Source organism: Lynx canadensis, chromosome B2 (genome assembly GCF_007474595.2).
Source record: "Lynx canadensis isolate LIC74 chromosome B2, mLynCan4.pri.v2, whole genome shotgun sequence".
Lineage (NCBI taxonomy): Eukaryota > Metazoa > Chordata > Mammalia > Carnivora > Felidae > Lynx > Lynx canadensis.
The window spans coordinates 4,560,580-4,586,586 of NC_044307.1; the positions used below are offsets into that span (position 1 = coordinate 4,560,580).

General features: G+C 42.2%; 1 protein-coding gene across 12 annotated transcripts in view; it reads left to right on the top strand.

Moving 5' to 3' along the window:
* Window positions 1-26,007, top strand: part of LOC115513506 (cytidine monophosphate-N-acetylneuraminic acid hydroxylase) — a 144,387-nt gene that overhangs the window by 38,310 nt on the left and 80,070 nt on the right. For 9 of the 12 annotated variants that reach the window (XR_003968718.1, XM_030314697.1, XM_030314703.1 and 6 more), the window contains exon 2: window positions 7,281-7,328. The exons of the other annotated variants lie outside the window; for them this stretch is intronic. Coding sequence is in view for 8 of the 9 variants with exons in the window: in XM_030314696.1 (XP_030170556.1) it covers window positions 7,281-7,328 (48 nt within the window). In the remaining variant the exon portion in view is untranslated. The remainder of the gene's footprint in view (window positions 1-7,280; window positions 7,329-26,007) is intronic. 12 annotated transcript variants of the gene reach the window in all.

Here is a 26,007-nt window from a genome sequence, read left to right on the forward strand (position 1 = left end):
CTTGAGGGGTCACTGGAAAGTAAGAAGAGAGGAGAAAGAGAGACAGAGGGACAGACAAAGAGTGATACTCTTCCGGAAGTAAAGAGAAAGGACCATTGCTGGGGGGGACAATAGTGAGTTTAGAAAGAATTATAGTTTTAAAAACTGGAGAGGCTTGCACATGTTTAAATGCCAAAGGGAAGGAGCTGGATAGAGAGGAAAGACTGAAGAATTAGGAGAGAAAGGGACAATAGCCTGGGGCTCCTGAGACTATGCACTGAAGAAGGAAGTCTAGAACCCAGGTGGAGGAATTGGTCACGTGGCACATTTCACGGGCATTTTCCAACAAGACGTCTGCGTTTCTCACTAGACCGTAAGCTCCTGTATCTTTTTTTATTTTTATTTTTATTTTTATTTTTATTTTTGGGACAGAGAGAGACAGAGCATGAACAGGGGTGGGGCAGAGAGAGAGGGAGACACAGAATCAGAAACAGGCTCCAGGCTCCGAGCCATCAGCCCAGAGCCTGACGCGGGGCTCGAACTCATGGACCGCGAGATCGTGACCTGGCTGAAGTCGGACGCTTAACCGACTGCGCCACCCAGGCGCCCCCGTAAGCTCCTGTATCTTATTCGATTCTGTATCCCTAGCACTGAGGCTAAGACCTGACATGGAAAGTGCCCTGTGAGCATTTAACTGAACTCATGTGTCCTTGGTGCTGGAAGTCCTCCCTTGGGCAGAGAGACCAAATGCCTTGACATGTAGTGGGCTTCTGGCGTAGACTTTAAAAATGAGAGCTATGGGTGACAGAGTCGCCTGGCCAGTGATTAGGCTGGTACCTTTGGTCATTTATACTTGATGGGAAGGTAGTGGCTGAAATCCGTCACGATGGAGATGGAGAGAAACACACGGTATACAAGTCAATAATGACTAGAGAAGTATTTCCCTCCCTCTTGGCTTTCTTCTTGGCCCAGAAAGGAAAAGGAACAATCCAACAGTCTCCACAGGAAAAGGAACAATGCTCCCACTTGGTGGGTCCATTTCTGTCGATGGGAGGCAGCTATTAGCACAGGCCTCAAACAGAACAAAAAGCTGGTTGCCAGCCTTTTTCCATCCAGTTGATCATAAATCTTATATAAATGTGCAAATTAAACTAACTCAATGAAACAATTCCATTAGATTTTTTTTTTTCCTTACTGGCAAAGGGCACCATTAATCTTGAGGAGCAAATGTTGTTCCATATCTGTTTTGTTTTCCCCAAATCTCAGAATGCTTAAAGACTGACACCTATGCGTGAGATTCTTCCAGGAGGGAGGGAATGAGCTGGAAATGGCCTCTGGGGTTTGTAGGAAGGGAAGATTGAAGCCGGGTGAAGAGGATGTGTGCCGGTTCCAGAAGCAGACTGGCTAATACTTCCAAGGAAGGAACATGCTACGGAGGTGTTTGTTGAGCCAGTATTTGTTAACCGTTGACCTTGTGCCTCTGGCCCAGGCTCTTTGCCAGACACAGGCAATGAACAGAAGGCAGCAGAGTGCTGGCCTTTGGGAGCTCATCATTGCGCACCGTCCTAGGATGAATTCAGTGTCCGCTAGAGCTGCTTAGGGAAAGAGTCTTCTAGGTTCTGGTAAATTGGGCATGCACACGAAGATCCACTGGTGGATGCGTGGAAGTAATGATTCTGTCAGTCAGTGCAGTACCCTAGAAACCCCAGCGCAGGCTCCTTTGATAAAAGCCATGTTACAGAGCATGACTGAAGAAGGCATGAGGCCCTCAGTCCCCTGTCCTGGACCTCTGTTCGGGGACTGGTCGTGTGCTGTGGTGCCTACAGAGATACGACTGGGCTTGCGGGGGAGGTTCCGAGTCCAACCAGTAGCCTAAAAGAGAACCCAAGCCTTCCCCCTTCGCTACCCCCACTCCCGTGGCTCGACCCACTGAAGCACGTGACCCTGTGAATGTGTGCCTGGCCGTTCAGATTTGTCCTTCTATTCCCTCATGCCCTGGAAACACAGGCAGAAGGGGGATAAGTGTTCTCCAAGCAGGGACAAAAAGCAAGGGATTCCAGACCTGCATGAGACCACAGGGGTTCCTGTGCTTGGGTTTTTTGAGATATCCCTGGATCCTTCTCACAAACCCCTCTTTTTACTCGAGGAGGTTCTGATTTCCGGAAACAAATGAGCGAGGCGGACACAGTCTCTGAAAAGAGCCACGAGGGAAGGAAGCCTGGGGAACAGGAACATTTAAGGTCAGGCAGAGGGAAAGGAGGAAACAAAACCAAAACAGAACGGAGCAAACAGCTCTGGAGGCCCAGGAATGAATGCATTCCATTCACCGATTTCTAGCAAGCAGAAAGTTTCAAGGAGAAGGTGGGCGGTCATACTGGGTGTAACAGTGAGGCCGGTACGGTAAGGATGGGCCGATGCTGTCACATCTTCCTGGATGGCCTTCCTTCCAGGCACGGCGGGAGAAGCCAGATGGCACTGGGGAGGGAGAGTTAGGAAGTGGAGAGGAGGAATAAGAGTAACAAGAAATGTGGCAGATGAATAAGAGAGAGAGAGAGAGAGAGAGAGAGAGAGAGAGAGAGAGAAAGAGAGAGTCGGGATAGTTGCCGGAAGAGGCCATCATCCGAGGGAGGTTTAGTAGGACAGTGTTGAGAGATCTAGAGAACTTTTCTCTAGGGTACAGCATGGGTGAGAGTGGGCGGGATACAAACCTTCCCCTGGAGAAGGCTGGCACACTTCTTTGGGAGGTGCAGTGTTCTGTTACAGTGGTTTCTCCCCAGAGTTCGAGACAGAGAGGATGAGGGGACTGGGGAAGGGCCTCTCAGGGGAGCACAGCTGACCCGTGGTATTCTGAGTCAGGCAAGTCTGAAGAGATCTTCTTTTTATAGCCTCGCTTGAGTCACCACCAGGCTGTAGAATGCTCCCCCCCCCCCCACTTCTTTTGTCATCCCCCTAGCATTTTATTTGCAAATGAGAGGGCTGATATCAGCAGGTTTCTTTTCCCTGGCCAGGTGCTGTTTGGGGGACTTCTGTGGGCGGAGGGAGTAGGGTGGGTAGGGGAGTGGTCTGGAAGCTTGTAGGATTTTTTTTTGGTCACTTGCAAGTGTCATCAGATTATCTGTAGTATGTCTTTTTTCAGCATTCCTGCCCAACAATCATTAGATCCTTTAACTATGGAATCTAGTTTTTCTTCAGCTGGAAAAAAGAAAGTTCTCTTTTTATTTCTTTGATTGTTCCTTTTCAATTTGGTTTTTTCCCCCTTTGGAAGACAAATTCTTATTTATTCTCTTATTTTCTTCCTATTTATTTTGTGTTTCATAATTTCTCTCTCTTCTATGTTCTTTTTTCTTTTTTAATTTTTTTCTGAGCTGGTGGGGGGTGGGGGGAGGGGGATGAGACTCCTTAAATTGGTTTCCTAGTTCACAGATTCTAAATGTGGTTTTGGTGTATCCTGCTACTTAAGGCCTCTTCTGACTATGCGCTGCTGTGGCACTCACGGTTCTGTTTCTTACGGCTGTTCCCTCACTGCTCCCTGTTCATACTTCCTTTTCCATCTCTGCAACATCTTCCTGCATGTCACTTTGTCCTTTGAGACTTAAATGTCTAACTCCCAATCCCATAACCGATGGGAGGTTTAATGCCCCTCCTAGGTTTTTTGTTTTGTTTTGTTTTGTTTCTTTTTGATTCCAGCAGGTTTTGTATAAACGGTCCCTTCAATGTCCAATTTTCTTTGGCCAATCGTCTCCTGACCTCACTCCTCCTTATAGCCAGCCCATCCTGGCCCGGACAAAGGCCACATCTTTCCCTGTGTTTCCCAAGCGCCATTCACCTTGTGTGGGGCTCTCTTTGCTGGAGGTGTGAGGAGGGGTGGTATCACTGCCCTCCAGAGAGCACACGCTGTCCTTGAAAGTCCTGCCCCCTCCCCATCTTGGGAGCCTGCGTGCACCTGCTTCCCCAGGTGCCCTCCCCCCACCTCCTACTGGCTCGTGCTCGTTCAAGAGCCCCCTTCTCCAGAATCCTAGTTTCTTTTTCTGTCCGTACTTAAACAGGCAGAAAAGCCATCACCAGACCTGTTTTCTCCTCAAGAGAGTCCGGGCTCCCGCTATTGAAATGACGATGTTTATAACTCAGTGCACTAATGAAAAAGGGTTTTTTTTAAGTTCTGCCTTGTGAACTCGGTCCGTCTTGGGGAGAGAGATCTTCTTATTTCCGATTCCCAATTTCCTCCACATATGTCGTGGTCCTCATAGCCCCTTTGATTTCTCTTGGGTTTCTCAGGGTTGGCAAGCAACGCGGGTTCCCATGGCGGTTGTGCCAGTTCCTTCTGGCAGTTTCCTGCCTCCTTTCCTTAAGTGAGGCTTGTGTAGAATGTACGAAACACGTAACACATGTACAGCCACCAGCAATAACGTACAGACCCCAGAGCGTGTGACTCACCATTAGCCAGGAGTAAACAACAGACCCGTTGCCGTTCTCCTTTGTCTACCCGATTCAGATTCACTTTTGTGACGCATCCGGTCCCCATGCCATACTCTTGGGTGCCGGTCCCCTTACGCTGTCCGTATGCTTGTGTTAGGGCTGGTCAACCAATCACAAAGGTTCATAGCTGCTTAGCACGCAACTGGCCATGTCCAGTTGACTAATTGCACACGAAAAAACACCGCGAAAATGGTGCAAAAAGCCTGTGATACCGCCACACAACTCTTACCCTTCTTGTTGTGAGGGTAAATTGGTAGAGTCTCTTTGGACAACTGTTTGAACCTGTCCAAGTTGGGTGTTTATATACCATTTGACTCAGAAATGCCATCCCTGGGTATATGGCCAACAGAAATGAGCACTTACGTCCACCAAAAGTTATGTGCAAGACTATTCATAGCACGTTTAGTCATAATAGGCAAAAACAAGGAACAGACCAAATAGCTAACAATAGTAGGATAAAGAAAATATAGCGTATTTACACAGTGGAATACTAGGCAGCAATGAAAAGGAACACCCCACTGCTGTGTATAATACGGATAAATGTCAGGGCACCTGGGTGGCTCAGTTGGTTGAGCGGCCGACTTCGGCTCAGGTCACGATCTTGCTGCTTGAAGGCTCGTGAGTTCGAGCCCCGCGTCGGGCTCTCTGCTGACGGCTCAGAGCCTGGAGCCTGCTTTGGATTCTGTGTCTCCCTCTCTCTCTGCCCCTCCCCTGCTCACGCTCTCTCTCTCTCTCCCCAAAATAAATAAACATTAAAAAAATTTTAAAAACAATTAATAATATGGATAAATGTCATAATGGTGGGAGAAAGAGCCCAGGTATGTAACTGCACGATTCCATTTATGTGAAATTCAAGAGTAGGCATAACTAACCTGTAGTGATAGAGGTCAGAAGAGTGGTTGGTATTGGAGTGGGTATTGGCAGGGCAGGAGTTTGCTGGGGAACTACAAATGTTCTGTACTTTGATGTGGGAGGCATTTGCATAGGTGTATATCTATGTAAGAGATCATAGGGGCACCTGGATGGCTCAGTCGGTTAAGCATCCGACTCTTGATCTCGGCTCAGATCTTGATCTCAGGGTTATGAGTTCAAGTCCCATGTTGGGCTCTGCACTGGGTATGAAGCGTACTTAAATTAAAAAAATCACAAAGCTGTACACTCAAGATTAGTGCACCTTACTGTATGTTATACTTGAGTTTTTAAAAAGTATGATGCAATATGTTGTAACACTAGGGAAGGAAGAATTGAGAGACTTTCTCGATTTGGGAAGGAGAAGAACACTTTCAGGGGCCAGGAGTTACCTTGAATTGCCTTATGTAGAAATTAACAGACATGTCTCCTCCTAGAACAGTTGAAGCTGATTTGCTACTCCACTGATGATTTGCCATTGAGTTGGTCCCTCCACACCATCATAAGCATCCTTGGGGATACAAGTCCTTTGTCACACTTCCTGTGCTCCAGAAGCTTACAGTCTTACTAGCAGAAATAACATACTTAGAGAATTTAGTATTATTCCTTTTTCCTCAAGTACAATTTGTGAGGTGCAGAATTCTCCAGGAATTCAGGAGAAAGAAAAGTCAGTTAGAAAAGGCAGTGAGTGAGGAACACCTGACTGGCTCATTCGGTTAAGTATCCAACGCTTGGTTTCGGCTCAGGTCGTGATCTCATGGTCCGTGGGTTCGAGCCCCGCACCGGGCTCTGCGCTGACAGTGCGGAGCCTGCTTGGGATTTTGTCTTCTCTCTCTCTCTCTCTGCCCCTCCTCTGTGTGCATGATCTCTCTCTCTCTCAAAAATCAGTAAAATTTAAAAGGAAAAAAAATGGAGTGATTTCAATGAAGGAGGAAGAACTTGAGGGTTTTTAACCTGATGGGAAAACTGTCTCATAGTCTTTTATTGTTTACTTTCTTGTCCTTGTTTGACGGACCGTAGAAGACCTGCCAGCAAGTGCCGGGATAGTGACCAGCCGAGAGACAGCGAATTTGTCACATAGGGGAAATCAACCATGGAGAAGATTCCAGACTTGCCAGGAGATCTGGGTTTGGACCCTGAGCTGGCACCGGCCTGGGGCTCCAGGGACTGGGAAGACAGAATCGCAGTCAGAGGGGTGTAGGAATCAGGGACGACCTGGGGCCAGAGCTAAACTCTACACCTCGATGGAAAATAGTCTGCAGATACCCTTTGTTCGCTAGGAAAGCAGTTATTGTCAGTGCATTAAATACGGGGTATATGTGTGTAGGTGACGAGCTGACTCGAAGAGGCAGAGTTAACAGAGTTAATTCCTCCTTGGTACTTTCTCCTCTGTCACCTCATTCATGTGCCTACACACACACACACACACACACACACACACATACACACACACACACACACACACACACACACGCACATTGTCACACACCCACACATCTCTACCCCCCTGCATGTACCCACCACCACCCCCACACACCCATAATGTTCCCTACCCCCACACCCACACACACCCATACACACCCCAAGCTCTGGTGCTGGCAGGGAATTAGAAGTTTATCTAAAATCACCCTCCACTTGCCAGGCTGTAATGGGTGGAGCCATGTGGGTGAGTGAAGGTTGGCAGGTATCTGAAGACAACAGAAACTCACATCAGCTGGCTGAATGTCTGTGCCTCCACAAGTCCCCTCACCCCCTGTGCTCTCATAATTGCTTTTGAAAAGGTTTTCTGGCTTCAAAGAAATCAAATCAAATTCGTTACCACGCAAATTGAAATTTACAGGCTGGAGTCATCCTAGAAGTTGTAAACATCATTTAAAAGAAGATTTCAGTCTCCTTCTGTTTCTGCTTTCTCTAAGGAGCTGTTTTGTGCTGTTTGACCCCTTCCTACCTGGAATGGAACAAAGGTATGGTTTCTAGTTTACTTGTTTTTTTTTTTCTTCCTACCGAATTTGGGATTGATATGTTTGCTAACTTGTATTTATTTCTTCCGATGAAAAGGTACAAGGGAACTGAAAGCTCTTGGTGGAGGATAGGGAGGATCTCGTGAAGCTAAGATGATTTGGGGATATATGTCCCATTTTAGGAGCATGGGAGTCACAACTCAGTCAGTTATTTGGGTTCTGAGCTTGCCTCCTGCACACCCTGGCTGTCCTGAAATCCTCCCTGCCGGAGCTCTCTCTCTCCCATGCCATGTCCACTGTGCCCAGCCCTTCACTCGTGACCTCTTCTTTTCTGCAGATTTCCATTACTATTGTCTCTGGCTGCCAGCAGATCTTCTTGATTTTGGAACTTGCTTCTGTGTATACATTGCCTCCTGCTTTGCTTAGGGCTCAAAAAGCTTTAGGGCCATGAGAAAGACTAAAGGGTCAGGGCTGAAGGAGCCCATGGGGGTTCAAGCCCTGAAGGGCTTGGAGTTGAGGGGTGCTCTGGACTGAGAGGTTCCCTGAATTCTTGGTTCAGAAGTGCAGTCAGCCTTAAAGTTCTTACAGGAAGATGCTGACTCCATCGGGAGATAGGTAAGATTTTGAGGGCTGGGTTGGAGCTTACTCACCATTCGCAAATTGTTTCTGGGGGGGAAGGTCACGTACAGTACAAATAAATTTGTGGACTGCTGCCTAGTCATGTTGGGGATACTGTCTGTAGGACATTTCATTCTAAACATGTCAGTATACCATTTGGGTACATGCCTAGTTCTCAAGCAAACATGCAGCTGTTCTAAAGATATTCTAGGAATGCTCGCATGTTTAAATCCCAGGTTCATGTAAAAGGTTTTGTAAGAATCACTGTGGTGGGTCGTTAGGTGCAATGTCCATTTCTTCTTTCAGTAAATATTAATTGGGATCCTCGTGTGCTAGGTTCTTGGGGTGCAGCAGCAAACTTACACACACACGGTTCCTTCCCTGTGTGGTTTCAGTTTTTTAGGGGGTACAGGTAATTAATCAGTCTCATAATTAAACATGCAATTATAGGTTTAGTATCTCATATGAAAGAAAGGAACACGGTGCTGTGAGACTGTTATAGCAGAAGTCGACCTTCTCTGGAGACTCAGGGAAGGTTTCCCAGTGGAGATGATTGAGCTGAGGTCTAAAGGGTAGGAGAGTAAAATACGTGAGAAGGGATCAAAGCGATATATTCTGGGTACAGGGTTGTACTTTGAGGAAATGAAAAAAGGCCAGGTGTTGTTAGGAGAAACAGCTTAGATAAAAACGAGCTGGAGGAAGTGATTAGGGGTCACTGTGGTCCAGGCCATATTAGGTACTTTCTCTTCTGGAAACAATGGCAGGAGATTGATGGATATTTGAGAGGCAAGAGAAGGACTGGCAGGATGAGATTATCTTAAAATGTCCATCTTAAATGTTATTCTGGCCATAGTGGAAAGAACGACTTAGTGACGGCAGGGTGATCGGTTAGGGACTCTGACAGTGGTCCAGAAGGGAGATAATGGTAGTTTGGGTGAGGTGGGAGAGGAGGATGGTCGTGAAAATACACTTTCTGGCTAAAATGGATGGACTTGAATTGAATATGTGATAGCGAGAGGAAAGGGGGTGTCCGCTAACAGGGTCATGGCGGACGTATGGAGGTTTGGGAGGGTGAGATGTGCCAAGTTGAATTTTGGACATGCTAAGTTTCAGGTGTGTTTAAGATATTCTGAAGGATATGTCCAAAAGGCAGTTAGTTTACAGCAATGGCTTTGTGGCTCCAGTGTGTGTGTGTGTGTGTGTGTGTGTGTGTGTGTGTGTGTGTTTGAGTTTGAGTCATGAGTGTTCTGGGGCCATGGGTATGGATGAGATCCCTTAGGAAGAAATGTCAAAAGAAGAAAATGTAGAACAGAGCCTTGAGTAACTACAACATTTAATGACCGGGTCGCGGAAGGATGAGTCAACAGTGGAAACAGAAAGTATGAGCAGAAATGTAGGATAGAAACCAGTGAGCTGTTAGGTGTATAGAAACAGCAATCCCCAAAAGCATGTCGGACTCTGAGGGTGAGGAGAAAAACAACTAGCTGGAGACTATGTGGGGCTGAGACATTGTTTTTCCTTTAATGAGAGAGATCTCGACAGTTTAAAAGTCAATCTAATGCTGTATGATTCCATTTATGTGTCACTTGCAAAATGGCATTAAGGGTAGAGAACAAATAAATCAGTGGTTGCCAGAGGATAGGCACAGTGGGGGCACCATATAAAGGGGAGTTCCTTGGGAGTTCACCAAGCAAGGTCCTTGGTGACAATGGAAGAGTTACGTTATCTTGATTGAGTGGTAGCTATACACGTCTATACACGGACTAAAATCTCATAGAACACACACACACCCACCCACCCACACACACACCCACACATGTGCATGAAAATGGGTGAAAATGGGTGCATGTATAACTGGTGACTATGGGATAAAGTGTGTACCCGACAGTATTGTAGCGACGTCAGTTTCCTGGTTTGGGTGTTATAACACGGTAATAACAGTCATCTAAGATGTCACTAGTAGAAGTTAGTTGAAGGAGACACAGGACCTGCGACTATTTTTGCAAATTTCTGTGAGTCCGTTTCAAAAATAGACCCAACACAGGTCTATTTTTTTTTTTAATTTTTTACGTTATTTTATTTTATTTTGAGACAGACGGAGAGACAGAGCATGAGCGGGGGAGGGGCAGAGAGAGAGGGAGACACAGAATCAGAAGCAGGCTCCAGGCTCCGAGCTGTCAGCCCAGAGCCCGACACAGGGCTCAAACTCACGAACCACGAGATCATGACCTGAGCCAGAGCCGGATGCCCAACCGACTGAGCCACCCAGATGCCCCTATTTTATTTTTATTTTAAGCTTTATTTCCAAAGGAAAAGTTGTAAAACATCGGTGATAGAGAAAGATAGGAAATTGACAGTGGAAAGATGTCCTGGAGGAATGTCTTTTTCTCTTTTTCTTTAGTATTTTGTCCTCTAGGTGAGGCTCAATTATTACTCTCATCATTATTACTCATGCATCACACACAGGAAGCACTTATCATTAAAATATAATTCAAATGGGGTGGCTGGCTGGCTCGGTTGGTTAGAGCATGTGACTCTTGATCTCACGGTCATGAGTTTGAGCCCCGTGTTGGGCTTAGAGATTACTTAAAAGAAACACAATTAAAAAAAAACTTTGGGCTTCCTGGAATGGCTCAGTCAATTAAGCATCTGACTCTTGATTTCAGCTCAGGTCATGATCTGACGGTTTGTGGGATCGAGCCTCAAGTTAGAGACTGTGACCGACAGTGTGGAGCCTGCTTGGGATTCTCTCTCTCCCCCTCTTTCTCTGCCCCTCTCCCATTTACTTTCTCTCTCTCTCACAAAAATAAATAAATATACTCAAAAATTTTTAAAAAATAACTCAAACCCCCTCCAGTTCTTGTCCCTAGAAGACAATCCGGAGACAGTTTGGGGAACTAAGGCAAATGCATTGGTGTTTGACCTTGTGCATTGATTTTACCTGGTGTCAGAGGTGGTCTGCTCCCTCCTGGAAGGGCGGTCTTTATTTACAGTTATATTTCAGAGTAAGTGAGGTGTGCATATGCTTTGAAATGCCTTCTTTATGTACATATGTATTTTTCTTTCCAAGTTTTTATTTACATTCTGGTTAGTTAACATACAATGCAAGATTGGTTTCAGGAGTAGAATTCTGTGATTCATCACTTACATATAACACCCAGTGCTCATCCCAACAAGTGCCCTCCTTAATGCCCATCACCCCTTTAATCCACTCCCCCCACCCCACCCCCATCAACCCTCAGTTTGTTCTGTATTTAAGAGTCTCTCATGGTTTCTTTCCCCTCTCTAACCGCCCCCCCCATATGTTCGTCTGTCTTGTTTCTTAAATTCCACATACGAGTGAAATCATATGGTATTTGTCTTTCTCTGACTGACTTATTTTGTTGAAAAGCCATATTTAAGATACGAATTTCCCCGCTATTTTTGTTGTGCATTATAAGGTGTATACAGAGAAGTTCATAAAACATAAAGTTTAACACCTATAAATACCAGTTTAACCCAAGTCGGTAACTGTAGCAATACCTACTAGCACGCCAGAAGTCTCTTATGTGCCCCCTTTCCCTTTTTTGAAAATAGCTTTTTTGACATAGGATTTAAATGCTATAAAACTGATCTGATTTAAGTGTCTCAGTCAATAGTCTTTGGTGTATTTACAGAGATATGCAGCTATCGTCACAATGATTTTAGACTCTTTCTATCACCCCAGAAAGAAACCTCATGCCCATCACCGGTCGTTCCGTATTCCCCAGCCACGTCTCCACTCTCACCCTTGGCAACCACTACTCTCCTTTCTGTTTCTATAGATCTGCCAACTCTGGGCATTTTATATAAATGAGATTCTACAATATGTGGCATTTTATGGCTTCCTTCACTTAGCTCGGTATTTTGAGGTTCATCTATGTTGTAGCTCGCATTGGTACATCCTTTTTATTGCCAGATAGTATTCTGTCATGTAGACATGCGTGTTATGTTCACCCGCGAATCAATTGATGGCCATTCAGGTTGTTTTCATAATAGCCAAATGAACGTTCGTGTACAAATTCTTGTGTGGATGTATGTTTCCAGTGCTTTGGGGTAGAGACCTAGGAGTGGAATTGCTCCATCATACAGAAACTCTGCGTTTAACACATTGAGAACCTGCCAAATTGTTTCCAGAAGTCCCACCAGCAAGTGCACGTTGGTTCCCATTTGTCAACATCCTCACCAAAGCCTGTTATTATTTGTATTTATTATAATAGCCATCCTAATGGATGTGAAGTGCTATCTCATTGTGGTTTTGATTTGAGTCTCTCTCTCGACTAATGATATTAAGCTCCTGTTCATGTGTGTTACTGACCGTTCATGTATCTTTTTTGGAGAAATGTGTATTCAAATCCTTTGTTTTTTAATTGGGTTATTTGCTTTGTTAGTGAGTTTTAAGAGTTTTTTTATACATTCTTGATACGAAATTTTTATCAGGTATTCAATTTGCAAACATTTGCGTGTTGTCTTTTCACTTTCCTGATGGTATCATTTGAAGTGTGAGAGTTTTTTTATTTTAATGGCCAAATTTATCAAGTTTGTCTTTTTTCTTTTGTACTTTAGAGAGAGAGAGAGAGAACTTGCATGCTCTTGCAAGCAGGGGAGGGGCAGAGGGAGAGAGAGAGAGAATCGTAAGCAGGTGCCACACTCAGTGCAGAGTCTAACTTAGGGCTTATTCCCACAACCCTGCGATCATGAGCTGAGCTGAAATCAAGCGTTGGATGCTCAACTGACTGAGCCACTCAGGCACCCCAACTTTGCCTTTTTTTTTCACTTGGTGTGGTATCTAAGAAATCATTGCCCGATCTAAAGTCACAAAGATTTATTACTTTTTTAAAGTGTAAGTGAGCCCAAGATGGCCCTGTTATATTCTTCTCTAGGCAATTTATTTTTAATTTTTTAGTGTTTTTAAAAACATTTTTAAATGTCTGTTTATTTTTGAGAGAGACAGAGTACAAGTGGGGGAGGGACAGAGAGAGAGGGAGACACGGAATCCGAAGCAGGCTCCAGGCTCCGAGCTGTCAGCCCGGAGCCTGACACGGGGCTCGAACTCGTGAACCGCGATACCGTGACATGAGCTGAAGTCGGACGCTCAACCGATTGAGCCACCCAGGCACCCCGGTTGTTTATTTTTCAAGAGCAAGCAGAGACCCATTAGCTGAAAAGCTCAAATTCTTGTACATTCAGTGGTTTTAAGCATCGCCCAAATGAGCAGAATTTAGTCCTGTAAAGACTGCTTTGCCTACCTTGTGAAGCTGACAACGTTTGTTAGCCGTAGACAGAGTAAGCCGCGGTGCTGTAAAGATCCCAAGCTCGGTGACCCTTTGAACTCTCTGGCTCAAGTGCTCTACTGTGTGGCCAAGCTGACACCACGTAGACACATCGGCCTCTCTCCCTTGGAATTTCCCCTGAGGTCGGTGGCCCTGCTGAACAATGGACAGTCCCTGGCATGGTGTGATAAGCCTCTCCCTCAACCTACCCTCTGTGTCTCCCACACAAGGCATGCGCACATTACTGCCATCTTGTGTCTGTATCGTGTCTTTTTCTTTCATCAGCCCTCCAATCCTCCAACTCACTCCCTACAGTTGGCTTCTAAAAGTTGTATAGTTTCAACCAGTACTTTTAGGTCTGTGATTCACTTTGAGTTGCTTTTTTTATGTGGTGTGGGACAGGGGTACGGTTTCATCCTTTCGGACGTGGCTATTCAGTTGTCCCGCCAGCATTTTGTTAAAAAAACTATCCTTTCAACTCTTACGATCTTGGTGCCTTTGTTGAAAATCAGCTGGTCACACACACACACACACACACACACACACACACACAGATTTATTTCTGGACTCTCAGTTCTCTTCCATTGGTATCTGTGTCTATCCTTATGTCAGCACCACACTGTCTTGATGGCTGTAGATTTGCAGTAAATTTGAAATTGGGAAATGTGAGTCCTCCAACTTGGTTCTTTTAAAAATTGCTTTGACTATTCTGGGTCTTTTGCAATTCCGTGAAGATTTTAGAATCAGCTCGTCAGTTTCTGAGTTTTGGATAGGGGTTGCATTAAACCTGTAGATCACTTTAGGGGGAATTTCCATCTTAACATTTTAAGTATTCTGATCCATTAACATGGGATGTCTTTCTCTTTATTTAGAGCTTTATTTTCCTTCAACGTGTTGTAGTTTTTGGCGTACAAGTCTTGCACTTCTTTTGTTGAATTTATTCCTAGGTGTTTTCTTCTTTTTGATGGTATTCTGAATGGAATTATTTTTTATAATTTCTTCTTTGGTTTGTTGCTAGCATATAGAAACACAATTGACTTTTGTTATTATTCTTGTATCTGTACCTTCGCTGAACCTGTCTGTTAACTCTGGGAACTTTTTAGTAAATCTCTTTGGATTTTCTATATAGAAGGTCATGTTTTCTGCACATAGTTTCACTTTTCCTTTCCAATTTTGATGGCTTGTATGTCTTTATTTATTTAGCTTAATTTGCCTGAGGAGAGCCTCCAATATAGTGTTGAACAGAAGTGGTAAGAAAAGACATCCTTGTCTTGCTCCTGATCTTAGGGGAAAGCAACCAGTCTTTCATCAAGTATAATGTTAGCTGTGGGTTTTCTGCAGATTAGATTGAAGACATTCCCATCTGTTCTTAGTTTTTTTGTTTTTGATTTGTTTTAATTATCAAGAGATGTTGGATTTTTGTCAAATGCTCTTTGTGTAACTTTTGAGATGACCATGTGGTTTTTATCTCTTTATCAATATGGTATATAGTATATTAATTGATTTTTAATGTTAAATCAATCTTGTATTCCTATGATAAATCCCAGTTGGTGTGTAACTGTTTTTGAAGGATTGATAATTAGTTTTTCTCGAAATATTCAGTAGAATTCATCAATGAAGCCATCTGGGCTTTCCTTGTGGAAGTATTAATTGTAATTACTAATTCAATCTCTTTACCTGTCACAGGCTTATTCAGGTTTTCTGTTTCTTCATGAATCACTTTTGGCAATTCATGTTCCTCCAGGAATTGGTCCACATCACCTCTGTTACCGTATTTGTTGGCATGTACTTGTTTAAAGTATCACCTTACAATCCTCTTAATATGTGTAGGATTGATGATAATGTCTCTTTTTTCATTCCTGATTCTTGTGACAGATGTTTTCTCTCTTTCTCTTGGTCCGTCTGCCTAAAGGTTTGTCAATTTGATGATCTTTTCAAAGAACCATGTTTTGGAATCTTTTCTTTTGGAATCTTTTGAAATTTGAAATTTGGAATCCAAATTTCTTTTGGAATCTTTTGATTCCTCTAGTGTTTTGTGTTCTGCTTCATTGAGTTTCTAATGTAATGGTTATTCTTTTCTTTCTTCTCTTTGCCTTGGGTTTAGCTTGCTCTCCTTTTTCTGGATCTAGAGTTGAAGGTTTTGGTTATTGATTTATGATTTCCTCTTTTCTAAAGAATAAATTTCCCTTTATGTCCTGTTTTAGCTGCAGAGCATGTCTTCTTTCTGATTTTAGTTCTCTCCCCACCAAAGGCATGGAGTACTCTACTTCTCAAATATCTTTCTCACTTTCCTAAACAGTATACTTTAGTTGCCTATTTGGGAATGTTAATTTTTAAAAATATTTTTAATTTGAGAGAGAGCACATGAGTGGGGTAGAGGGGCAGAGAGAGAGACAGACAGACAGACAGACAGACAGACTCTTAAGTGGGCTCCATGCTCAGCACGGAACCTGACGTGGGGCTTGATCTCAAGACCCTGGGATGGTGACCTGAGCTGGAATCAAGAGTCAGACGCTCAACGGCTGAGCCATCTAGGTGCCTCTGTCTGGGAATGTTATTTGAATGAAGTCACATTGTATATATTTGCGTACACGTGTGTGTGTGTGTGCATGTGTGTTGTCCCTTAATATACTGGTGTTATGTTTTTACAAGTAGTCTTACTTGGTTCATTTGCCCTTGGTCTTATTTTCCATGGCATGATATTGTACCATTATAATTTATTTACGTAATACATAAATGTGTAATTAACATTTTATTTTTGACGAACATTTGGGTTTCCATTTTGAAGCAATTATGAATACTGTGATGTACATCCTTGTGCATGTATCTTGGAGAATATGTGCACACATTTCTCTAATGTTGAGACTTAGTTAGAAGTAGGACCGGTAAGTCACAATGTGTGTGTATTTTCTATTTCATTAGCAAATGCCACTGTTTTCCAATGTGACTGAACCATTAGTAATATGAGAGTTTCCATTACTGCCCATAAACACTTGGTATTTTCAGTTGTTTTAATTTTAGTCATTCTGGTGGGTGTAGTGGTATGTTAGTGTAGTTTTAATTTTCATTTCCCCAATTGCTAGGTTGAGCCTTCTTTTTGTGTTTATTGACCATCCGAATATTCTCTTTTGTGAAGTGTTGTTGAAACCTTTGTCCATTTTTCTTGTATATTGCAGTCTTTTTATTACTGATCTCTAGAAGTTCTTATATATTCTGCAAAGAAAGCCTTTGTTATAAGGGTATTACATATATCCCATTTGGTGGTTTGTCTTTTCATTATTTATGGTGCCTTTGGACAAGCATGTTCTGTGTTTTAAATTTTTTTAAGTTTATTTATTTATTTTGAGAGAGACAGAGACAGCATGAGTGGTGGAGGGGTGAAGAGAGAAGGGGAGAGAGAGAGAATCCCAAGCCGGCTCTGCACTGACAGCGCAGAGCCTGACACGAGGCTCAAACTCATGAACCGTGAGATCATGACGTGAGCCAAGATCAAGAGTTGGACGCCTGACCTACTGAGCCACCCACGCGCCCCTAATTTTTTTTTTTATAATTTTTTTTTAACGTTTATTTATTTTTGAGACAGAGAGAGACAGAGCATGAACGGGGGAGGGGCAGAGAGAGAGGGAGACAGAATTGGAAGCAGGCTCCAGGCTCTGAGCCATGAGCCCAGAGCCTGACGCGGGGCTCGAACTCGCGGACCGCGAGATCGTGACCTGAGCCGAAGTCGGACACCTAACCGACTGAGCCACCCAGGCGCCCCACCTAATTTTTAATATAGTATAAAATACCACTAATTTTCTTTTTGGGTGGTGCTTTTTGTGTTTTGTTGAAAAAAATCCACACTACCCCAAGATCATGAAAATTTTTTCCTATATTATCTTTCAAAAAACTTTATTGCTTGCCTTTTTTTTAAGATTTTATTTTTAAGTAATCTCTCAACCCAACATGGGGCTCGAACTCAACCTGGAAATCAAGAGTCACATGCTGTACTGACTGAGCCAGCCAGGTGCCCCCTCCTATTTTTTTTAAAGACACACTTACATTTATTCAGCGCCATGATCAGACTCTTACACTTAACATTCAACAGCATGGGTGCAAAAAAAAAAAAAAAGTCTACATTAAAACCCTTTGTGGGAATATTTTGCCCTTTCCACTGAACAGAAACTATAATAACCTGTTATACAATTAGTCACAAATACAGTCCATGAAGTTTTTGCTCTTACACATGAGTGTTGTTTAAAACATGTCTTTGGTGGTTTTTTTTTTTAAGTTTTAATTTAAATTCCAGTTGGCTAACATACAGTATAATGTTAGTTTCAGGTGTACAATACAGTGACTCAACTATTCCATTCAACATCTGGTGCTCATCGCAACAAGTGCCCTCCTTAGTCCCCATCACTTATGTCTTCCCTCCCCCCTGCCCACCTCCCCTCTGGTCACCATCAGTGTGTTCTTTATGCTTAAGAGTCTGTTTCTTGGTTTGTCTCTTTTTTAACTTAGGCTTGTTTATTTCATTTCTTAAATTCCACACATGAGTGAAATCATATGCTATTTGTCTTTTTCTGAGTAACTCATTTTGCTTTAGCATAATGACGTGGATAGAGCTAAAATATACCTCAGTATCAGCTAGGTCCTGCCACCACTGTGTGGCCAAGTTCACAAATCTGTTGTAATCTGTAGCTTCCCTGTCACTTCTCTGGCTCTCCTCTCCCACTAAGCTTTGTTTCCGGTTGAACAGTGTGGAATCAAGTCGTTAGTCTAAACAAAATAGTAAGAATCAAGGCTACAATCCGCAAAACTAAAAGGCAACCGACAGAATGGGAGAAGATACTTGCAAACAACATATCAGATAAAGGGTTAGTATCCAAAATCTACAAAGGACTTATTGAACTTAACACCCAAAAAACAAATAATCCAGTGAAGAGATGGACAAAAGACATGAATAGACACTTCTCCAAAGAAGATGTCCAGATGGCCAACTGACACATGAAAAAATGCTCAACATCACTCATCATCAGGGAAATACAAATCAAAACCACAATGAGATACCACCTCACACCTGTCAAAATGGCTAACATTAACAAATCAGGCAACAACAGATGTCGGCGAGGATGTGGAGAAAGAGGATCCCTTTTGCATTGTTGTTGGGAATGCAAGCTGGTGCAGCCACTCTGGAAAAGAGTATGGAGGTTCCTCAAAAAACTAAAAATAGAACTATCCAGGACCCAGGAATTGCACTATTAGGCATTTATCCACAGGATGCAGGTGTGCTGTTTTGAAGGGACACATGCACCCCCATGTTTATGGCAGCACTATCAACAATAGCCAAAGTATGGAAAGAGCCCAAGTGTCCATCGATGGATGAATGGATAAAGAAGATGTGGTATATATATACAATGGAGTATTACTCGGCAATCATAAAGAATGAAATCTTGCCATTTGCAACTACGTGGATGGAACTGGAGGGTATTATGCTAAGCAAAATTAGTCAGAGAAAGACAAAAATCATATGACTTCACTCCTATGAGGACTTTAAGAGACAAAACAGATGAACACAAGGGAAGGGAAACAAAAATAATATAAAAACGGGGGGGGGACAAAACAGAAGAGACTCATAAATATGGAGAACAAACTGAGGGTTACGGGAGGGATCGTGGGAGGAGGGATGGGCTAAATGCGTAAGGAGCATTATGAAATCTCCTGAAATCATTGCTTCACTATATGCTAACTAACTTGGATATAAATTTTAAAAACTAAAAAATAAAGTTAAAAAAGGCTACAATCCAATAGAAAATTTTGTTTCCTACAAATTTTACTGACCTGCATACTAATATCAACAATTTTACTGCAATTATCGTGTTAATTATGTTGCACTGCTCAGCTATTTTAAGGTTACTGGGTTCATTATCCATTGCAAAAATGAACTCAAAACATAAAAAAGTGTTTACTTACATTGTTTGCTTTTTAAATACATCTTTAATCTGCCTGGAATTGATTTTTGTTTATACTATAGGCAGAAGGCCAATTTATATTTACAGTATGGGCTCCAAATTATCCCAGTAACACATATGGAAAAGTTTGTCCTTCCCCTACTGATTTACAATGTCATTTTTTTTTTGTTTTTAGGTTTTATTTATTTATTTTTGAGAGAGAGAGCAAGCAGGGGAGGAGCAGAGAGAGAAAATCCCAAGCAGTGCAGAGCCCAATGTGGGGCTCAAACTCATGAACCCATGAGATCATGACCTGAGCCGAAATCAAGAGTCAGATGCTTAACTGACTGAGCCACCCAGGCACCTATACAATGTCACTTTTCAAGTGTTATTGTATGTGTTTGTTTGTTTCCAGCCCTCTATCATTTTACTGATGTATTTTTTCTGTCACTGAGTCAACACCACACTGTCTTAATAATTATAACTTTGCGGGCCACCTGGGTGGCTCTGTCCATTGAGCATCCAACTTTGGCTCAGGTCATGATCTCACAGTTTCTGAGTTGGAACCCCACATCAGGCTCACTGCTGTCAGCTCAGAGTCTGCTTCAGATCCTCTGTCCCCCTCTCTCTCTGCCCCTCCCCCGCTCATGCTGTCTCTCTAAAAAAATAATAACAATAATTATAACTTTGCAATAAGTCTAGATATTTGTTAGGACAAATCTTCCCTTATTCCTCTTCAAGAATATTTTATCTCTTTTTGGCCTTTTGTAATTCCAAATACATTTTAGAATACATTTTTTTGATGTAAACAAAACAAAACAAAAACAAACTCCCTCCGAAAGAACATTGAGAATTTGATTTGGATTGTATTACGTCTATGAATTAATTTGGAGTTCATTGACATCTTTATAATATTCAGCTTCTGACCAGGGAACAAAATATTAACTGTCTTGTGGATCTACTTAATGTCTCTCAATAGAGTTCTATAATATTCTCCATAGATAATCACCACATCTTTTGTTAGATTTATTCCTAGATATTTTGTATGTTATGTAATTGTAAGTTTTTATCTTTACAAAATTTCAATATTCTTTTTTTTTTTTTTTTTTTGCTGGTATGGGAATAAATGCCTTTTCTTAAAAGTTTACTTATTATTTTGAGGGTGGGGAGGGCAGAGAGAGAGAGAGGAAGAGCAAGAATCCTAAGCTGGCTCTGAGCTGTCAGCACAGAGCCCCACTCAAGTCTCAGTCCCACGAACCGTGAGATCAAGACCTGAGGTGAAGTCAAGAGCCAGATACTCAACTGACTGAGCTACCCCGTGCCCTGAGAATAAATGACTTTTAAAATGATTGATTAGGTATCCAGCAATTCTGTTTAACTTTCATAGATTCTTATAATTTATCTGTGTGTTCTCTTGAATGTTTTATATATACAATGTACCTTCAAAGAATGAAAGCATTTTCTCTCTCTCTTTTTTTTTTTTTGCAGCTGTTATATATTTTTTATCTCCTTTTCTTGCCTCAGTGTCCTAGAGAGGTCCTTCAGTACAGTGTTGAGTAGAAGTGTAATTGGAGGCATTTTTATCTTATTTCCAGTACCAAAGGAAAGTGTTCAGTGTTTCACCATTATGGATATTTGCTGTAGGTTTTGTTTTGGTTTGTTTGGGCTGGTTTGGTTTACATATTCTTTCTCAGCTAAGAGAGATAATTTTTCCTATTTTGCTATGAGTTTTTGTTATGAATGGATGAAATTTTCTTACACTGTTGTGTCTACTGAGGTGATGATATGATTTTTCTCACTGATTCTCTCTTGGTGGAGAGTTATCTTAATTTTCTTAATGTTAAATTGACTTTGCATTTCTGGAATGAAGACTAGTTGATTATGATGTTTTATCTTTTTTATATATTGCTGGTTTGGGTTTGTGAATATTTTTATTAGGATTTTTCCATCTATGTTCATTAGTAAAATTGGCCTATAGATAATCTTTCTCAGGGTGTTTGGGTGGCTCAGTTGGTTGAGCAACGGACTTCAGCCCAGGTCATGATGTCATGGTTTGTGGGTTCAAGCCCCACGTTGGGCTTTGCACTGACGGTGCAGAGCCTTCTGATTCCCCGTCTTCCTCTCTCTCTGCTTCTCCTCCACTCACACTCTCTTTCTGAAAAATAAATAAACATTTTTAAAAAATCTTTTAAAAAATGCCTGGGTGGCTCATTTGGTTAAATGTCAGAATTTGGCTCAGGTCATGATCTCACAGCTCATGAGTTCGAGCTCTGCATCAGGCTCTGTGCCGACAGCTCAAGAGCCTGGAGTCTGCTTCAGGTTCCGTGTCTCCCTCTCTCTCTCTGCCCCTCCTCTGCTCACACTCTGTCTGTCTCTCTCAAAAACAACTAAACATTAAAATTTTTTTTAATGAAAAAAAACTTCAATCTTTCTCATACCGTCCCAAAGATTAAGGTAGCCTCAGGGTGGGCTCCTGAGTGACTCAGTCAGTAGAGCATGCAACTCTTGATCTTGGGGTTGTGAGTTTGAGACCCACATTGGGTGTAGAGATTACTTCAAAAAGAAAGACTAAAGTAGCCTTACACAATGAGTTGGGGGAATGGATTATTCCATTTCAGTTATCTGAAAATTTTTTGTAAGTTTAAAATGATTTCTCCATTGACTTTAGTAGAACTTGTGTGAAGCCATCTGGGCCTGGAGTTTTCCTTGTGAGAAAAGTTTAGACCACCAACCATTATCTTTGGTGGTTGAAGAGTATTCAGGTTTGCTATTTCTTCTTAAATTCTTCTGATATATTTTTCTAGGAATTCATCCATGTCATCTGAATTTTCAGAATACTGAAATAAAGTTAATAATGTCCACTTAATGTTTTTTTTATGCTTGTAGAATCTGTAATTCTTCTTCAGTCCTAATCTTGGCATTTGTATTTTTCTCTTATTTTTCTGACAAATTACACTAGAAATTTGTCAGTTCTATTAGTCTTATCAAAGAAATACCTTTGTTAAGGGAGGGGCCAAGATGGCGGAGCAGCATGGAAGTTTTTTTTGCCTGTCTCATGCCTGAAATGCAGCTAGGTCAACAATAAACCATTCTGCACATCTAGAAAACTGATGTGAGGATCAACACAACAATCTGCACAACCTGAACCACAGAACTCGGCAGGTACACAGCGCGGAGAGGTGAACTGGGGGAGAGAGAAGCCGCGGAGGGCAGGGAGCTGTGTTTGTTTGTGGAGAGAGGACAGAGACAGGGTGAGAGTATGGGAAAACAATCCCCCCAAAAGCAGCTGGAGAGAAAAGAAAGAGTGGAAACACTGGCAAAGGACTGCACACGAAAGGAAGAAAGGAGACGGTTTAACTTCCATTAAGACTCTAAACCAGGGGAGCACAGAGTCTGAAACTCCGCAGCTTGTTACCTGGTGGTGCTCTGGTGGGAAGGGCGAATCCCCAGGAGGAGAGTGGGATCCAGGGGGTCCTTGGGACACATGAGGAGAGGCAGTTCACTGCTGGGAGGACATTGGGTAGAGGCTGTGTGGCCTCTCCCCACAGATAAAGGTCCCAGTGGACCCTGGAGAACAACAGCATTTGCTGGTGCTGGAACAAGGTCATTAAATGTGAAGCCTGGTGCCAGATGTGTGTTGTGATTTTCCATAATCCCTGAAAGGCTGCTGCTATATGATTGCATGAACTTTTTCTGGGGTGGCTGGTACCTGGCCATGGTCTCTGGGCATCGGTAGAGGCACGGTCGTGTGAACATTCCTGGGGGCGGGCCGGCACCTGGCCATTGCTCAGTGAACCCCCCCCACCTCCGCCCCGAGAGGGTCTAAGCAGGTCAAAGCTACACAGCCCTCAGAAGTGAAGGGTTTGGAAACATAGACCCATTTGAGATAAAAGTTGGGAGGGGGGTGCTGCCTGGCAGGTTGACAGCTTGGTCACAAACAGTGCAGAAGCTGGGAGTGACAGAAGCTGGAGACAAAGGAGGGATGCTTGATTGCCAGTCGGGGAAAGCACAGAGTTCTGAAACTGGAGACTGGGTAGCTGGGTGATGCCATTCTCACCCCTCCTGCACATGCACGAACACACCTACATGCACCGCCAACAATCCACCCAAGTAAGCTAAGCAGTGCCATCTAGTGGAGAATGGAGCTGTTACACCAAGCACTGTCCAGCTGGGTCAATTGTGCTCTAGAGGAACACCACAAGTCTCTCTGCCTGCTTCGTTTATGGACTATAAGGGGCTTCATAGCTTGACTTCTAGGGGAAACCAATGTAATTTCAATTGTATTTCATTCTGTTCATTGGTCCATCTATTCAATTTTTTCTTCTTCTGTTCTGATTCTTGAATACAAAAAGAGAAAAAATTTATTTTTATTTTTCATTTTTATAAAAAAGATTTTTCTTCATTTTTTTACTACGTTTCTTACTTTTTTTGTAAATTTTTAAAATTCTATTTTACTTTCATCATTTCGGTTTATTCTATTTTATTGTATTGATTTCTAAAATTTTCAGACATTTGCCTTTTTTTTGGTCTTTTTTTTCTTTTCTTCCCTTTTTCCCTCTATTCTATCAAGCTTCTTTCAACAACCAGACCACAACACACCTAGGATCCAGCATCCTTTATTTGGATTTTTTATCTTGTTTTTAATTTTTAAATTTTATTTATTTATTTTTATTTTATTATTTTTCTTCCATCAAAATGGTGAAACAAAGGAATTCATCCCCAAAGAAAGATCAGGAAGAAATGACAGCTGGGGACTTAATCAACACAGATACAAGCAAGATGTCTGAACCAGCATTTAGAATCATGATAATAAGATTACTAGCTGGGGTTGAAAAAAACACAGAATCCCTTTCTGCAGAGATAAAAGAAGTAAAATCTAGTCAGGACGAAATTAAAAATGCGATAACTGAGATGCAATCTCAAATGGATGCTACGGCAGCAAGGATGGTTGATGCAGAGCAGTGAATCAGCGATATAGAGGACAAACTTGTGGAGGACAATGAAGCAGAAAAAAGAGGGAAACTAAGGCAAAAGAGCACGATATAGGAATTAGAGAACTCAGTGACTTATTAAAAAGGAATAACATCCAAATCATAGGGGTCCCAGAAGATGAAGCGAGAGAAAAAGGGGTAGAAGGTTTATGAGAGCAAATCATACCAGAAAACTTTCCTAACCTGGGGAAAGACACAGATATCAAAATCCAGGAAGCACAGAGAATTCCCATTAGATTTAACAAAAAACGACCATCAACAAGGCATATCATAGTCAAATTCACAAAACTCAGGAAAGAATTGTGAAAGCAGCAAGGGAAAAAAAAGTCCTTAACCTATAAGGGAAGACAGATCAGGTTTGCAGCAGACCTACCCACAGAAACTTGGCAGGCCAGAAAGGAGGGGCAGGATATATTCAATGTGCTGAATTGGAAAAATATGCAGCCAAGAATTCTTTATCCAGCAAGGCTTCATTCAAAATAGAGGGAGAGATAAAAAGTTTCCCCCAAACTAAAGGAGTTTGTGACCACTAAACTAGCCCTGCAAGAAATTTTAAGGCGGTTTCTCTGAGGGGAGAAAAGATGAAACAAAAAAAAAGGACCAAAAGCGACAAAGACTAGAAGGGACCAGAGGACACCACCAGAAACTCCAACTCTACAGGCAACATAATGGCAATAAATTCATATCTTTAAGTACTCACTCTAAATGTCAATATACTAAATGCTCCAATGAAAAGACAGAAGGTAACAGAATGGATAAGAAAACAAGATCCGTCTATATGCTGTTTACAAGACACCAAACTCATTCTACAAGGCCAACATTACCTTGATTCCAAAACCAAAGACCCCACTAAAAAGGAAAACTCATGACCAATTTCCCTGATGAACATGGATGCAGAAATCCTCAACAAGATACTAGTCAACCAGATCCAACAATATGATGAAAGAATAATTCACCACAACCAAGTGGGATTTATACCTGGGATGCATGGCTGGTTAAACATCCCCAAAACAATCAATGTGATATATCACGTCAATAAAAGAAAGGACAAGAACCACATGATCCTCTCAATAGATGCAGAGAAAGCATTTGACAAAATATAGCATCCTTTCTTGATAAAAACCATCGAGAAAGTAGGGAAAGAAATATTATTCCTCAAGATCATAAATAAGCCATGTATGAAAGACCCACCACTAATATCATCCTCAATGGGAAAAACTGAGAGCTTTCCTAAGGTCAGGAACATGACAGGGATGTCCACTCTTGCCACTGTTATTCAACATAGTATTGGAAGTCCTAGCCTCAGCAATCAGACAACACAAAGGAAAAAAAGACATCCAAATCGGCCAGGAGTAAGTCAAAGTTTCACTCTTCACAGACGACATGGTACTCTATGTGGAAAACCCAAAAGATTCCACCAAAAACCTGTTAGAACTGATCCATGAATTCAGCAAAGTTGCAGGATATAAAACCAACGCACAGAAATCGGATGCATTCCTATACACCAAGTGTATACCATAGTATACCATAGTATAGCTTATGAAAGAAATTGAAGAAGACACGAAAAGTGGAAAAATATTCCATGCTCATGGATTGGAAGAACAAATATTGTTAAAATGTCAATACTACCCAAAGTAATCTTGTATACTCAATGCAATCCCTATCAAGATAACACCAGCATTCTTCACAGAACTAGAAAAAAACAATCCTAAAATTTGTATGAAACCACAAAAGACCCTGAAAAGCCAAAGCAACCCTGAAAAAGAAAACCAAAGGTAGAGGCATCACGATCCTGGACTTCAAGATGTATTACAAAGCTGTAATCATCAAGACAATATGGTACTGGCACGAA